Below are 17,494 nucleotides of genomic sequence, written 5' to 3'. Positions count from 1 at the left end.
GAAAGTACTGAACATGCTGCAAACCACCACAGGGAACCTGTGTGTCAGAATTCTCATCCAGTGTGTCGCAACATTGTTATGATACAAAAGTAAGTAACACATAAGACAATTTGGTGGTCTCTTGGGTTGATGCTAGGTTCGTACAGCTATGGTCATGGTTCGATTCAAACTTCTGCTGATTATTTTTGATAAGAAGAGACAGATTCTGTTCTCCTCTCGCTACGCCAAGCGAAGAAGGTATATGGCATTGAGGTCTGACATTCACGTTAAACATGATATTCCTTCTCTACCAAGTAAACGTTAGGTTGAACCACAATAAAGTCGCGACACGTAGAAACTCTATCAGCAGTAACCTTTCTTATACTAGTTATTTATTTCTAGTGACGAAACAATCGCCATGTAGGGTCACAGGACACTTATTCCTGCTTTTATTTGAGCTTCTGTATGTCGATAAAATTGGTTCTGAACTGGGAATGCAACTCAGACCGCCGTTAACGCGGAATTTGATCCTTCGTGACAATACAGCTCGACTGCAATTTGTTGTTTGTTCAAAAGAGCAGATTCCTTAATATCTCCATATATTACACGTGAACGGGTTCGAATCCTGGCCCGGCACTAAAGCTTTCATTATGTATTATCAAGCTCTAGCATGAGAACACCTATCTGCTGGTGGATAATAATTTTGATTTTTAATGTATTTTTATTCGTTCTCAACAGTAACGACATCTGACGTTTTTGAGTCCCAGTGAGACACAGAACTGTTTGCGACATCACTGTAAGTTCAAGGATGTTATTCCGAGCTGCTGGTGGAGAAAAATTCGGTGCTTGACGTCTCTTTGTGTGCAGTCAACACCGATATGTGTGGGGTTCGATTCCCAGTCAGCACTGAGCTTTTCGTCATATTATTTATAGTTCAAACATGCTCACATGTAGCTGCTGGTGTAACAAACCCATTTTTAAAGTTCGTTTTCTCTAGAATAGGTGCCAGGTTGGAGTCCTGGGAAAGAAAAAATTAATGTTTCGTCTCGTCATTTCAGTTATAACATCTAGCTACTGCCGAGAAAATCCGATATGTCTCAGTTGATTGTGCTTCGATGACAACCCAATTAGGTTCTGGGTTCGAATCCCTGTCCAACACAAAGCTTTACCTCACGGCATTTCAAGTAAGTTATTTGTGCAGAAGCAGTATTTAACATCTCTCGTAGTTCGTTAACAAGGACAATAGATGGTGGGTAGAAATTCGCGTCCGTTAAAATGTTTACGTTATGTAATTTAAAGTTGATATTTGGTAACTGATACTGTTTAAAGTCGAGGTATATCACTCTCTGTATGCCTAGTCAGGAAGGACTGTTAGTTTCCGTCAGTTACGACGTCTTTGCTTAGTCTGCATGACCTGGGTTTGAATCCATATGCAGAGCGAGACGTCGCAGGTTCGAATCCTGCCTTGGGCATGGATGTTTGTGATGTCCTTAGGTTAGTTAGGTTTAACTAGTTCTAAGTTCTAGGGGACTAATGACCTCAGCAGTTGAGTCCCATAGTGCTCAGAGCCATTTGAACCTGCAGAACGAGACGGTTCGTCGTGTCATTTGAAATCCATACTTATTCTCAACTAGCTTCTCGTGAATAACTTAAATTTTTAATGTCATTCTGTGTTAAATAATAAATACGGTATGTTACTTTGAAGAGGAAATCATGAATACGACGAACTTACTACGTGAATTACCTATCTGACGTAATAATGAGAGTGGTAACATTTCAGGCATGTCATTTATTGTAATAAATGTGAGCTTACAAGTCTTAAGGACCGTCTTATCTGTTATAAGATATCCCCTGGTATTTGTAGTACCTTGGTATTACTTTACATCTTGAGTTATTGCGATACAGAGCAGTGTTTACTAGTAGTGACTTGTTGGAACCATTTTCAATAGTCAAACGACTGTACCGAGGAGCGATTAGAGGACCTGCTAGACAGCTGCGTTATGTGGGTTGCATTCTAATCAGGCGAAATGCAATTCAGGTCGTTCGGATACTTTTGAGCACAACTGTACATGAAGAGTACAGTATTGACTGTACGTGCTGAACAAGTGAAATTGGTACTGGAACAGGTATCGAGCCATTTAGTTCTTCATCATCTTGTCAGCCAGGGAGCCACAAATCCCGTCTCCAGTGAAGCTTAGTGAATGACAATCGTTCAAGGAGCTGGTACTAAATATAATTGGTAGATCATCCGCAGCATAGCAAAAAACGATTATCATCAGATATCGAATAAGTCCTCAGCAATATGGCCATGCAGAGCATAAGAAAAACTACGGATAGTGAAGGGAGGACAAAGCGCACTTGTTTTCAAAAACCGGTGTCTGCGCGTTTCAAGGATGCTCCATACAATTTTCAGGATATGCATGATAGTGATCTACTACGTTATGCACTTCAAATAGCACGCGATATAGATTACAGTGATTTCAAGGTATGCAGTGAATGCTTGGATAACTTCAAACAGTGCTATAGAACTGGAAGACGATTATTTCAAACAAAGCGTCAAGTTCACGATGCGCAGAAAACTGCGGGATGTGTCAGAAAATTTGTAGATGAGATGAATAAACTTATCTCGTCATTTAGTAAGGAATTTGTTTTTAGCTCCGACCAGCCGGGATTTGAAGAGGAAATTCATATGAAAGGAACCCTGAAAATTAGCGGTACCAGGAGAGTTGTATCAGACCAGCTAACATCAATACCTTAACGCAATCGTATACAATTACGCCGACTGTTAATCTGGATGATAAATTGATTGGAAAGTTATTTATTGAGATGTGAGAAGTTGGAGGTGTTCCGCCCCCGGCGATTCTTTCTCTTGTGTGTGATCTTGCAAGGGCAATAGGAAATATTTACGTCACAGCAAGCAAGAGTGGGTAAATGGGTGTAAGAGAACTACAATTATGCTATTAGCACTGTTTTTGGCCAACAGCCGGTCAAAATAACTCGCTTTTGCTTGATTAGTGTATAAAAATTATACTCCTGAAAATTGTGTGACTTTGAAATTCTTGCCACAGAACAAATTCAGCTTCTGCATGTTCGTTTCTCCGTGCCTCTAAGACATATTGTCGTACTATCTGCAGATACTCCTTAAAGAATAGTCAGTTTCACGATAAGCTCCACGACAGACTGTTTCGCATTCGGTTACATGCCATCAAGTTCTATAATTTCTCATCATCCCGTACCGCTAACATAATTCTGTATGCATTCCTTAAGAGTGGGTATCTAGCTGAACGTCCTACACGCCTTGTGACTTCCGAGGAGTTCACCTTCGATCTTGATGGTGCGAACGCTTGTGATTTCTGTGGCATACCAGTTTTCACATTATGTGCAAGTTAATGGTTTGTTTTGAACATTTCTTGAATGTCAACGATGTCCGTTTTGTGAAGAGTAAAACATACATCCCTGCACCTCGCGAACACTCATTTTCTGTCGCCTTCCTGATGCTCATGGTGATAATTTAGAAGCTAATATTTTTCCTGTCGTAATTGTTAATACAGCACTTTCAAATAAGCCTTACTAAAGACTGAACTTGTGACCTCGCACTCAAAGGGTTCCCTGTGAGTACTGAAAGATTATAAATCAGTCTTTAACATGCATCTGCAGACAGTGTTATTGTTGAAATAAACAACACAAGTGGTGGTGGTGGTGGTTAGTGTTTAACGTCCCGTCGACAACGAGGTCATTAGAGACGGAGCGCAAGCTCGGGTTAGGGAAGGATTGGGAAGGAAATCGGCCGTGCCCTTTCAAAGGAACCATCTCGGCATTCGCCTGAAACGATTTAGGGAAGTCACGGAAAACCTAAATCAGGATGGCCGGAGACGGGATTGAACTGTCGTCGTCGCGAATGCGAGTCCAGTGTGCTAACCACTGCGCCACCTCGCTCGGTGAAACAACACAAGTAATTAGCAAGTGCAATTGTTGGGTAGACTGGTAGTGTGAGCAAAATCGACTCTAGGACACAGGCCAATTCAGATCTCTCTGGCTGAAATATTTTTCGTTACTTGCGATCACTCTCGCAGCCCTGAGGACACACGTACCCCAGCTAATGTACCCACATGACACCAAACGGCTAAGTGAGGGCGCCTGCAGCACCTTGACACGAACAAACCTCGTGCACAGATCGTTTGAGTGAGGCACTGAGTTATGCATTCGTTTGAACTTTCCGCTTAAATTAACATTCCGTTACCAGAGCGTCCATTACACAGCTCATTATCTATAGAATGTTGCACCTTCACCTCCCCCCCCCCCCCCCCCCCGCCAAAACTCTGAACGGTTTTACCTGCAGATAGCCAATTGAACTCGAGAGAAACTTCATGTAAATTGATCGGTACGCAATTAGTTTAAATAGATCAGCTACGTGATAAAAAAATAGTGTTGTGTTTAAAAAGTTATGCCTCGCGACTGTCACTCTCTGGAAAATAAATAATTAAACTCTGCTCAAGTAACGATTTTGACATTTACCTAAGTAAATATTCCTTCCACTTATTGTTTTGTAAGTCACCGAGGAAAAATATTTTTGTAAGCATTCTATGTATATACACAGATGAATTAAAATTCTCACGTTCATGCAATACAGTGACACTCCTTGCGTACTAACAGCATAAAAATTTATCTAATACAGTTTCGCCCCGTATACATATCCGGTTACAAAAGGACCTCAAAGAATGGCAATTTGGCAAAAATGTAATCACATGGCCGGCAAGTATCTTCGTGAAATAAGCTGTAGTTATCCTCCCCAGTGGGTGGAGTTTCGTGTTAGAATTCTCGAGTTCATGAGGACGATTCCTGTCTAGTTGCAACTTCTTTACATCTCCACGTTCTTAAGTTTTATGGTTATTTCTCTCCTACGACTGCATTCACTACGAGATTCCACTACGAATCAAAGATAAAGGCAATATGTGTATTTGTTTGAATATTTACAATATTTTCTCTTAATAACACGATCATTAAATCTAACAAACAAATTTTCCTTCTTAAGCGTCGAAGAGTTAAAGAGCAATGAACGTCTAGTACAGCATGTGGAGAGACCAGAATAAGCTTCCAAAGAACGTTTAAGAAACACGTAAATACATTTAGGTACGAGACCGCCAAAAAAATCTGCCACAGCTGCTCATAATAAGGACACTGCATGCTTTTGACAATACAGATTGTAAAGTCGTGTATAGCAATGAAGCAATGGAGAGGATGTTGTTACGGGTGTACCGATGTCCTCTTTCTACAATACAAATGCACACATGGATTAATACAGTTCTTTATTTACATGAACTGGAACATTTACTTAACTTGAATAGAGTCCATGATTCTCGTAAAAGCTCATCCATATTAATTCCGCTATAATCACTAATGTAGTCGCTATGTACCATTGAGTCTGCGAGGGACTAAACTCGCTCTGCGAGTAAGCTGACAGACTCCCAACTGAATGAGTGAGCGAGTGAGTGAGTGAGTGAGGCCCTTCGGCCAGCGGCGGCAACCTAAATACATGCTGTCGAGAGGGAGTTGGCAGCTCGTTGCTTGTGGGTGTGTCTCTCGCCTCTCTCAGGTGAGCTCGATCTAGTGCCTACTAATCGATCTTCGCGCTTCATCTTTGCCGATCGGTGTGCTGGCGACATCTTACGCCAGAACATTCCTAGGCCCGTTGTTTTGTAGGGAGGATGTGAACGATAACGAGGAGGAGGGGGCAGGGAGAGGCAGGACGCTGGACGTAAAGATAAGCCGGGTTCAGTGACTGGAGAATGGTGTACTTCACCATCTGGCTTGCGAAGCAACAGGAACATCCACCAGAAAACTGCTGCTGGGGCACACATCCAGGCCTGAGGTCGTGTCCTGGGGAGACGACGGCTACGGCGACGACGGGTCCACGTGCATCGGGTCGGCGAGCGGGGACGGCGGGGCCTGGGTGCATCGTCCATCCGCTCCTCCTGCAGAGTCCTGGTAGCACCATCGGGCAGCTGCGAAGGTCGCGTGTTCCCGTGAGGCCGTGAATCTGGGGGAAGAAAAGCAGCAGAACCAAGGGGCAAATTTAAATGACTCACACGAATTTGGTTCTGGTGGCGGCGCTGCAAACGATGGGGCCATGCAATCAAGTACATAAAAGAGCCCATGCGTTCCTGGATCGCGCCTCTTTCCCAGCGCCTACGGTTGCCATAAACACTGAAAAGAACAAGATCGCGCCGCGCAAAGCGATACTTGCAGACCACTGGCGGGGCCGGACGCTGCGGTGGGTGTAGCAAGTGTAGCAGCGCCCGATGGCGGCGGCCATGCAGAAGTTCCTCCGATGATGATCCGTCTGGTGTGTGGGAGCGATAAGAGATGAGAAAGAGTTGCAGCGCCTGTTTCCGTGTGTGGGTGGTGCGAAGCTCGGCCATATGTTGTTTAAAACTGCTTATAAAGCGTTCTGGTTCGTTGGAGTGGGGTTGAAACGGAGCACTTGTCTCATGACGAGTGCCTTTTCCTTCACAAAACTGTTAAGAATCGCGTGATGTAAACTGCTGTCCGTAGTCCGACACAAGTTCTCCTGCTAAAGCCGGCCGCGGTGGCCGTGTGGTTCTAGGCGCTTCAGTCTGGAACCGCGCGACTGCTACGGTCGCAGGTTCGAATCCTGCCTCGGGCGTGGATGTGTGTGATGTCCTAGGTTTAAGTAGTTCTAAGTTCTATGGGACTGATGACCTCAGATGTTAAGCCCCATAGCGCTCAGAGCCATTTTTTTTCTCCTGCTAAAGCTTCTATGCGAAAATGGAACATAACGCTTGAACGGTGCTACATGTTGCGGTAGAAGCCGTAGGCACCGCTAATGGGAACTTGCCAAGAGAGCCTACCACTATGAAACAACGAGTGTTCCAAAAGGGTCCTGCAAAGTCAATTTGCACTCGTTGCCATGACCATTGAGTCTCAAATGGTTCACATGGCTGTGAACACTGTGGGACTTAACGTCTGAGGTCACCAGTCCCCTAGAACTTAGAACTACTTAAACCTAACTAACCTAAGGACATCACACACATCCATGCCCGAGGCAGGATTCGAACCTGCGACCGTAGCAGTCGCGCGGTTCCGGACTGAAACACCTAGAACCGCTCATTCAGTCTTAGGCCAAGTTGAGAATGTCTGTGGCGGGCTGCTTGGGCGTCCATGCCCTGCCAAGTACAGTGCCGTCGCGCTAACTATTTAGTGCGAACAATACTCCAATGTCCTTGCTGGAGCAATCGCAACACATTCTTTTGCGACACCTTGGGAATAAGCGCAAGCGATTGAACTAGACTTACACCCTGTTGAACTGAAATGTTGTGCCAATGTGCAAAATATCGGCACACAACTGAGTTCTGGATACTGTTCAATGAACGAGGCCAAGACGTGCGAATGTAATGCAACAAGATCCCGGTCTGCTTCCGTAGCCTGTGGAATTTTTCTGTAGTGCAAGGGGAGAGATTCCAGCAGTTTAGAGTCCTTTGCCAACAAGATGCGGCAGATGCATCAATATCAGAGTCTGGGCCAATTGGAAGGCGAGATAGGGCGTCTACGTTTCTATGCTTTGCCGTGGGTCTGTACGCAATTTCATGCTGCGACGGCAACAAAGTCCAACGTTACAATTTTTGGGTCGTGCGTCTATGAACCGGCTTTGTCGAATGAAACACGGACTGCAAAGGCTTGTGGTCTGTCATTAAATAGGACTTGCGACAGAACAGATAGTGAAAGAATTTTGTCACATTATAGACAACATCGACAGCTTGTTCTTCAATTGTGAATAATAGCACTGAGTTTGAGTTAACAACTTCGAGGCAAAAAGCATTGTGAGTGTCTTGTGCACCAATTCTGTGCGAAAGCAAACTGCCGTTTCCGTAGGAAGAAGCGTCGACTTGAAAACTACTGGTTTGGCAGGGTCAAAATGCACTAAACATCTGTCACTAACCAAACATTTTTGAGTTCCTGAAATGAGTCTTTACTGTCTTTAGTCCACAAAAAAGTACATGTGTGCGACGCAAGCGATGTAAAGGAGCCGCAATCTGAGCGGCTTTCAGTGTGAACCGAATGTAGTATGTCAACTTCCCTAGCACTGACTGCAATTCAGATACATTGCGAGGAACGGCAGGTCACGAATTGCAAGCAAATGAGACTGGAGGGGGTGTACACCCTGCCTGGTTAGCACATGACCTACGTACTGTAGTCCAGTTTGAAAAAAGTCACACTTTTCGAGACGACACTTGAGTCCTGCTTCTGACAAGACTCAAAACAGAGTACGCAAATTGGCAACGTGTTCCTCTGACGTACGACATGAGATGACAGTATCGTCAAGGTGGTTTGAACGAAATGGCACTTTCGCAGTCAGCTGTTCGAAGTAGCGTTGAAAAATGACTGGTGCAGAAGCGCTGCCAAAGGGCAAACGCCAATACGTGAACAGTCCTAAGTGTTTATTTACAACAAACACTTTCTGTGATTCTTCATCCGACGGAATTTGCAAATTTGAATCACGCAAATCTATCTTAGAAAAGTAGCGTCCTGCACCAAGTCTGTCCATGAATTCCTCAGGGCGAGGTAACGGGTGACTGTCAATTACTCTCTGTGCGTTGACTAGGCTTGAAGGCAACACGAATGCGAAAGCGACCAGAAGGCTTAGGCAACAAAACGAGAGGACTTGCCCACTGACTATCTTGAATGGGAGCAATTACACCATTATGTTGCAATTCTTTCAATTGACTGGCTACTTTGTCTCTTAAAGTAATTGGATTGCGGAGGGCCCAGAAAAAAGGCTATCCGCTGTCTTTCAATGTAACATGCGCTATAAAGTTATTAGTTTTTCCCATTCCTATTGAAAATAGTTCAGGAAATTCCATACGGAAGCTAGCTACTCTGCCTTTTTGTTCAAAAGCAGACACTGAAAGTACATTGTCTTGGATGCTAAGTCCAAACAAATCAAACGCATCTAAGCCGAATATGGTCTCACTGTCTCTTGATTTCAACACAAAAAATTCACTGTCTTAGTGTGAAATTTTTAAGTGACAGGCAAACTACACTGTCCAAGAACTGGAACTTCCTGTCTGTTGTAAGAAATGAGGTTCTTGCTAGATTTAGAAAGGCGTGGTGAGCCTAACTGTTCGTACGTGGCACGATTAAGCAAAGTTACTGAGGCACCTGTGTCTAACAAAGTTCTCACGATGGCCAGCAATTCGTAATGACACAAATTGTTTTGTAACGTCGTTGCACAGAACTAGGGTTAAAAGGAGGCACAACCTTAATCTTACTTTTGCAAAATCTGTTGTAGGTTTTGAAAACATAGCGTTCACTGCAAGTGCACGAGTCCGTTTATTGTGGGAGCGGAGAAAATTGGCGTTTGTGTGCCGTTGCAAACAATCTGCTTGGGCATGACCTTTTTTCCCACACGCGTGACACGTTGCGTTACGTGATGTGCATTCCTGTCTTTTATGGCGAGCAAAACATCTAGGGCATGACTTCACAAAACTCACAGGCCTGTTTACATGTCTACGTGATTGTCCGCAAGGCTGCGAATGCGCTCGTTGTTGTGGCTGCTTGAGGCGGTCGCGGGCGAGGGGCGACTCCACCTGACAAAACGGGGCTTGATCAAACTTATCGGCCGCTGTGACACCCGAATCATATTGATATAAGATTTTCAATACTTGGGAAAGTGACGGATAAGAGTACTTTAAGATATGTTCCCGTATTCTACTACCTGAGACACTGAATGTTATTGCATCACATATCCAATCACTGTAAAAGTTGCCAAAACTACATTTAAATTTACACTTTATATACATATCCGTTAATTCTGTGTACCACTGGAGGTACCTCTGTTCCGGTTTTTTTCTCTGCAAGCGAAAGAACTTATATCTAGCTGCCGCTACTTGGACTTTCTCGTGATAGTATTGAATTTATGCAGTGATCACTTTGTCATAGCTGAGTTCGTTGGGAGACGCGGTTGGGAATAGTTTTTGTATTAACACACTGGGGACCCTGCAATCGATAGGAAGTATTGTAACTTTACAGTACCCTGAACACGATGAACTTGACAATGTGCTTGGAACTGAGGCGGGTATTCAATCAATTACTCTTCTGTTTCCTTAAATTACCGGATTGTTCGTGTACTGGTTAGCGGCATTTGTTGAGCTGGTTGGTTAGTCGGTTGTGGTTGTTAAGCCGACGCAGCTTCTGCAGCCAGTAGTTGTTGTACCGTCGTCAGTAAGGTAGAGATTTGCTGGTCCTGAAACTGAAAAACTTGTGTTACATCTGTCACATTGGCCGTCTCCAGTTGAGGCGCGGGGGTGGAGGGGACGGGGAATTCATGGTTTACACAAATAAGTTATATCAGAAAGCAAGCAAAGTTTCTGAAAAGAGAAATTTGATTAGTTCTGCGGCGCCCCTCCGGGAATAGTTGCAAGAACACAACAACAAATTAGAAATAGAAACTCTTGAACACGATCACCCCTGAAAGCTAAACCACAAGAGAAACAAGCAAAATCTTCGGCTAAGTCGATTATCTTCGATCGCCACTGGATTATCCTCCTTCGCCACTGTAGAGTCTTGTACCGCAAGGAAGCCAGGGAGAGGATGTTGCTATGGGTGGACGGTATCCTCCTCCTGAAACATAAATGCACACGTGGATTAATACGGTTCTTTATTTACATGAACTGGAACATTTACTTAAATAGAGTTCATGTTTCTGGTACAAGCTCATCTGTAATAGCCCCACAATAGTCACTAATCTGGTCGCTATGTACTGTCTGTCGTATGTGGTGGACTTAACTCGCTCTGCGAGTAAACTGATAGACGCTCAGCTGGATGCGTGAGCGAGCGAATGAGATCCTGTGGTCAGCGGCGGTGGCCTAAATACATGCTGTCGAGAGGGCGTTGGCGGCATGTTGCCTGTGGGTGTGTCTCTGGCGTCTCTCGCGATAGATGCGCTTCATCCAGAGCCTACTAATCGATCTTGCCGCTTCATCTTTGTCATCCAGTGTGCTGGCGACAGCTTACGCCAGCACACAGATAACTGACGAAACGAAGGACTCTAACGTCTATTAAAGGCTTGAAATTTTTATTCACAACAGTGCATGTGGGCATGAAATACTCAGTGACAAAGTTGAGACAGATGCAATGACCTTTTTAGAAGTTTCTCAAGCATAATAGAGGATGCACAGCCACTTTTACTAGCGTCTATTTTTGAGTGATGTAAATCAGGAAACAGCTCTTGTCATGAAACCCATGTATTAACAAATACATATGCTGAAATATACTGGTAATTTAATACATTTTTGATGTTTCTATTTCTTTGCAAGAGAGACATCATTAAACGAAAAGTTATAAATATTTAAACATTTTATAATGTTATCTGTGATTCGCAGTTGGTTACCCTCAGAGTTATTTCTGCTGGAATGTCCTGTAAGAACATTACTGCTTAAAATCTATTGTTTCAGTTCCATATTACATTAACGAGTGTTAATTATACCATATCTGCGCCGCGCGGGATTAGCCGGGCGGTCTGAGGCGCTGCAATCATGGACTGTGCGGCTGGTCCCGGCGGATGTTCGAGTCCTCCCTCGGGAATGAGTGTGTGTGTTTGTCCTTAGGATAATTTAGGTTAAGTAGTGTGTAAGCTTAGGGACTAATGACCTTACGAGTTAAGTCCCATAAGATTTCCCACACATTTGAACATTTGAACCATATCTGCAGTGAAAGAAAGTTTAAAAAATGGTTCAAATGGCTCTGAGCACTATGGGACTTAACTACTGAGGTCATCAGTCCCCTAGAACTTAGAACTACTTAAACCTAACTAACCTAAGGACATCACACACATCCATGCCCGAGGCAGGATTCGAACCTGCGACCGTAGCGGTCACGCGGTTCCAAACTGAAGCGCTTAGAACCGCACAAAGTTTAAAAGAGACTACTGGTCACATCCATCAAACAAATATGTAGTGTAATCCATTGATCCATTTGAAGATGAGGATTCAAGTCCTCTGCAATGTGCTGTGAGAGGAAAGTGACTAACACTACTTTCATGTCATAAACAGTCGCAGTTCTCAAACCATAGTTCAGTGTGGACTGTATAAAGTTACTTCAGAGTAAGTTATTAAGCGCCTTTGTAAGGAGTAACTACCATCAGTTTAGCGACAATCTAAAATATACAAATTTTGTGTAACTTAAAGAAATTATGAGTTACTTCTGTTACTTTCCTGTTGCTAGTAGTATACTTCATCTGTTTAGTTTTATTTATTGAAAAATGCTGCACTTAAGTGCGTTAGCCGTTGTGGCCGAGCAGTTCTAGGCACTTCAGTCTGGACCCGCGCGACCCCTACGGTCGCAGGTTCGAATCCTGCCTCGGACATGGATGTGTGTGATGTCCTTAGGTTAGTTAGGTTTAAGTAGTTCTAAGTTCCAGGGGACTGTTGACCTCAGATGTTCACTCCCATAGTGCTCAGAGCCATTTGAACCATTTAAGTGCGTTATTTGTTACTGAAGGGGTCCGCAAAATATAGTGCTAACCTACAAGACAGTATTTTGCGATATCTCTTGTTATACATAAATACAATGAGACAACATTTTAGATAGCAGAAAGCGCTTTCTGACGGTAGAAATGGAATTACATCTTAACAGCATGACCTACATTCGAAAACATAACAGATAATGTGAACAGAAAAATGTATACTAAACTGAGTGTTAGCACTGGGCTCGAGAAAACAATATTGACTATAGATACGAATGGTATCTGTTTTGACATACATGTCCAACATAACAGACACCACTTGCAATGAAGCAGCTGCTACGTATATATGAATAACTGGGGTGAAAGGAATGGAAAGGAAACGGGATCGAAACAGGTAGGAAGGCAGTAATCATCTCCAGCTACTGAAGGAATATAGTAATGCAACGGCGAGTGCTGAAAATTTGTGTCGGATCAGGACTCAAACCCACGTGCTCCTCTTCTCTAGAATGATTGCCTCAAACGCCTCAGTCATCCAAGCACGCTTTCAGTTAAACCCATACTCGCAGATTTCTGATTCCCGTAGGCGTTCGGACGTTCATTGTGCATCCACACTGAAACTACTTCATCAAACTGCCGTCGCACCCATGGAATTGTAGGTATGAGAGGTGTCTGTTCTATAGGACATACTGTCTTTTTTCCGTTCCTTTCGCGCCAGTTACTCATGTACACGTCCCAGCTGCTTTATCGCTGGTGGTGTCTGACACAACATACGAGGGGAGTTTGAAAAGTAGGTGCAAAAATAAAAACTACTTACGTGTTTGGGGCAAACCCTCTTCATTTTTCTACGTAGTCTCCTCGTAGACTTACACACTTCGTCCAACGCTGTTCTACTTTGTTGATCCCTTCCTAATAACAGGAATTGTCCAAGTCTGCAAAATAGCTATTAGTTGCTTATATCACCTACTCGTTTAAATAAAATCTATGTCCTGCCAGCCATTTCTTCAAATTTGGGAGCAAATAGTAGTCTGAGGGAGCGAAGTCTGGAGAACAGGGGAGTTGTGAAACGAGTTGGATTCCTATTTCCATTGATTTTGCGACAACTGCTGAGGTGTGTGCAGGTGCATTGTCGTGATGGGGAAGGACATTTTGCGGTCCAATTGCCGGCGTCTTTCTTGCATCTCAGTTTTCAAACGGTCCAATAACGATGGATAATATGCACCTGTAATAGTTTTACCATTTTCCAGGTAGTCGATGAGGATTATCCCCTGCAAATCCCAAAAGACACTCGCCATAGCCTTTCCGGCCGAAGGAATGGTCTTCGCCTTTTTGGTGCAGATTCTCCCTTGGTAACCGATTGTTTAGATTGTTGTTTGGTCTCAGGAGTATAGTAATGTATCAATGTTTCATCCACAGTAACGAAACGACGCTTAAAGTCCTGCGGATTCTTCCTGAACAGTTGCAAACCATCCTTGCAACACTTCACACGATTCCGTTTTTGATCAAGCGTGAGCAATCGCGGAACTCATCTTGTGGATAGCTTTCTCATGTCCAAATGTTTATGCAAAATATTATGTACCCCTTCATTCGAGATGCTCACCGCACTCGCCATCTCACGCACCCTTACTCGTCTGTCATAAATCACCATATCATAGATTTTATCAATGATTTCTGGAGTCGTCACTTTCACAGGGCGTCCAAAACGTTCAGCATCACTTGTGCCCATATGGTCACTCTGAAAAGTTTTAAACCACTTATAAACTGTTCTAATCGAAGGTGCAGAGTCACCGTAATGTTTATCAAGCTTCTCTCTAGTCTACTGAGGTGTTTTGCCTTCCATAAAGTAATGTTCAATCACCACACGAAATTCTTTTTCGTCCATTTTTTGACAATCGCTGGACTTCTTTGATTCACACGAATGCCAAACACGAAGAAATAGACCAATATGGCTGAAACTTGGTATGACCTCGATACACGCCGGTAGTGCCGTCTCTCAGACTTTGCACGGACTTTTAAAACGCCCCTCGTACACCACGCTCCGGCTGCTTCATGATATAGTTTCAGTGCGGATACACAACCAACGTCCGAACTCCTACGGAAATCAGAAATCTGTGAGTAGGAGGTTAATGTAAGGGGATGTTGCTGTGTGACGAGCGTGAATATTGGAATTTGGGTGTGATGGGAAGCGTGTCCAGATGGCCAAGGCGGTTGGGCAGCCATTCCAGAGAATTCCGGTCCTGCATGAATCTGCAACTCTCGCCTTAGCGTTGCCTCAATGCACTGTGCACCTGGAAGTTGTTATTTTCTTCCTACTTCTTTCCTATCCCATTTGATTTCCATTCTTTTCACCCCAGTTATTCATAAATATTACAGTGATTAGAGTGTGCACTAAGGCATGTAAGCAGTCATTCATCCCATATGAACTGTTATCGGAAAAAGCTGTACCGTGGCAGCTAACCTCGGCCGCGTGCTTCACTTTACAAAATATATACACACCTGGCCATTAAAATTGCTGAACCAAAAAGAAACGCAGAAGATAAACGGGTATTCATTGGACAAATATATTATACTAGAATTGACATGTGATTACAATTTCACGCAATTTGGGTGCATAGATCCTGAGAAATCAGTACCCAGGACAACCACCTCTGGCCGTAATAACGGCCTTGATAGGCCTGGGCATTGAGTCAAACAGAGCTTGGATGGCGTGTTCATGTACAGCTGCCCATGCAGCTTCAACACGATACCATTGCTCATCAAGAATAGTGACTGGCGTATTGTTACGAGCCAGTTGCTCGGCCACCATTGACCAGACGTTTTCAATTGGTGAGAGATCTGGAGAATGTGCTGGCCAGGGCAGCAGCCGAACATTTTCTGTATCCAGAAACGCCCGTACAGGACCTGCAACATGCCGTCGTGCATTATCCTGCTGAAATATAGAGTTTCGCAGGGATCAAATGAAGGCTAGATCCACGGGTCGTAACACATCTGAAATGTAATGTCCACTGTTCAGTGCGCCGTCAATGCGAACAGGAGGTGACCGAGACGTGTAACCAATGGCACCCCATACCATCCCGCCGTGTGATATGCCAGTATGTCGATGACGAATACACGCTTCCAATGTGCGTTCACCGTGATGTCACCAAACACGGATGCGAACATCATAATGCTGTAAACAGAACCTGGATTCATCCGAAAAAATGACGTTTTGCCATTCGTGCACCCAGGTTCGTCGTTGAGTACACCATCGCAGGCGCTACTGTCTGTGATGCAGCGTCAAGGGTAACCGCAGCCATGGTCTCCGACCTGATGGTCCATGCTCATGCATACATCGTCGAACTGTTCGTGCAGATGGCGATTGTATTGCAAACGTCGCCATCTGTTGAGTTAGGGATCGAGACGCGGGTGTACGATCCGTTACAGCCCTGTGAATAAGATGCCTGTCATCTCGACTGCTAGTGATACGAGGCCGTTGGGATCCAGCAAGGCGTTCCGTATTACCCTCCTGAACCCACCGATTCCATATTCTGCTAACAGTCATCGGATCTCGACCAACGCGAGCAGCAATGTCGCGATACGATAAACCGCAATCGCGATAGGCTACAATCCGACCTTTATCAAAGTCGGAAACGTGATGGTGCGCATTTCTCCTCCTTACACGAGGCATCACAACAACGTTTCGCCAGGCAACGCCGGTCAACTGCTGTTTGTGTATGAGAAATCGGTTGGAAACTTTCCTCATGTCAGCACGTTGTAGGTGTCGCCACCGGCACCAACCTTGTGTGAATGCTCTGAAAAGTTAATCATTTGCATATCACAGAAATTACTTACTGTCGGTCTGTCGCGTCTGTGGCACGTCATATTCGTGGTGTAGCAATTTTAATGGCCAGTAGTGTATTTAGATCTAGAAGCATACAGCATATTTAAATAGCACTGATTATCGATTTCTGTTTTTCAGAAATGCCGGAAACTGATGACAGGCTTCCTCCTCCAGAGTGGCTGGATGAGAAGCTGGTGGCGCAGGCGCTCAGGAGAGCTGAGCAGGACGAGGAGCTGGAAGTAGAGGCGCTGGACGTGGGGTACGCCTGCGGCCGCGGCGTCAACTTCCTCAGCGAGATGCTGCGCGTGACCGCGAGCGTCAAGAGGGGCGCGGGGGAGGCGCGGACACAGCGGCGGTCGCTGCTCGCCAAGTGCCTGCTGCGCGCGGGCCCGCTGCGCAGGGTGGTGCAGGAGTCGGGCATCTTCCTGAGGGAGACGCTGGTCTACACGGTGACGCTGCCCGCCGCGGAGGCGGCGCTCCAGGCCGCGGAGGGCGACAGGTGGAAGCCGCTGGCCGCCCGCTGCTACCACAGCGGCTCGCGGCCCACCGACTTCCTGCTGCTGGAGGACCTGGCCGAGGCGGGCTTCGCCATGTCGCCCCGGGGCCGGCTGCTGGACAGGCAGCACTGCTCGCTCGTCCTCGAGACCGTGGCGCGCCTGCACGCCGCCTCCGTGCTGCTGGCAGACCACGAGGCGCTCCCCGCCGAAAGCTTCTCGCAGAACCCCATGTTTACTAAATACGGCAGTGATCATTTCTCGGTTGTCACCGATAGGCTGTATTCCGCGCTGGCAGATGTTCTAGGGACGATTGCCGGATGCGAGAAGTACGCGCTGATGTATCGTGATACCAAATCTACCGTATTTGACAAGCTGCAGGGTGTCTTCGACAGCTGCCGGCCTCAGCTGAGAGTTTTGGCGCACGGTGATTTGTGGAAGAACAACATCATGTTCCGATATGTTGATGATCGCCCTGTCGACGTGAGATTAGTAGATTTCCAGGTAAGTCCGAGCAGATCACTTCATAAAAAATGCTTTTTTAGCTATTACTTTTCTTCATCTTCAGTTTCTGTTCATCCGTTTATTAATATTCTGATCCCAGAAGAATCTACTAAAGCCACAGAATAACAAATTCAACACAAGACAGAGTATGTGAAATAAGCGGTTCAGCTAAACTTCCTGGCAGATTAAAACTGTGTGCCGGACCGAGACTCGAACTCG

General features: G+C 45.0%; 1 protein-coding gene across 1 annotated transcript in view; it reads left to right on the top strand.

Moving 5' to 3' along the window:
• Positions 1 to 17,494, top strand: part of LOC124596245 — a 65,543-nt gene that overhangs the window by 22,568 nt on the left and 25,481 nt on the right. Inside the window, exon 2 of the mRNA XM_047135312.1 lies at positions 16,416 to 17,275. Within this exon, the coding sequence (XP_046991268.1) occupies positions 16,418 to 17,275 (858 nt within the window). The 5' untranslated portion in view covers positions 16,416 to 16,417. The remainder of the gene's footprint in view (positions 1 to 16,415; positions 17,276 to 17,494) is intronic.

Source organism: Schistocerca americana, chromosome 2 (assembly GCF_021461395.2).
Source record: "Schistocerca americana isolate TAMUIC-IGC-003095 chromosome 2, iqSchAmer2.1, whole genome shotgun sequence".
Classification (NCBI taxonomy): domain Eukaryota; kingdom Metazoa; phylum Arthropoda; class Insecta; order Orthoptera; family Acrididae; genus Schistocerca; species Schistocerca americana.
Note: the sequence above shows the minus strand (reverse complement) of the source record. Positions and strands in the feature narration are given on the sequence as shown.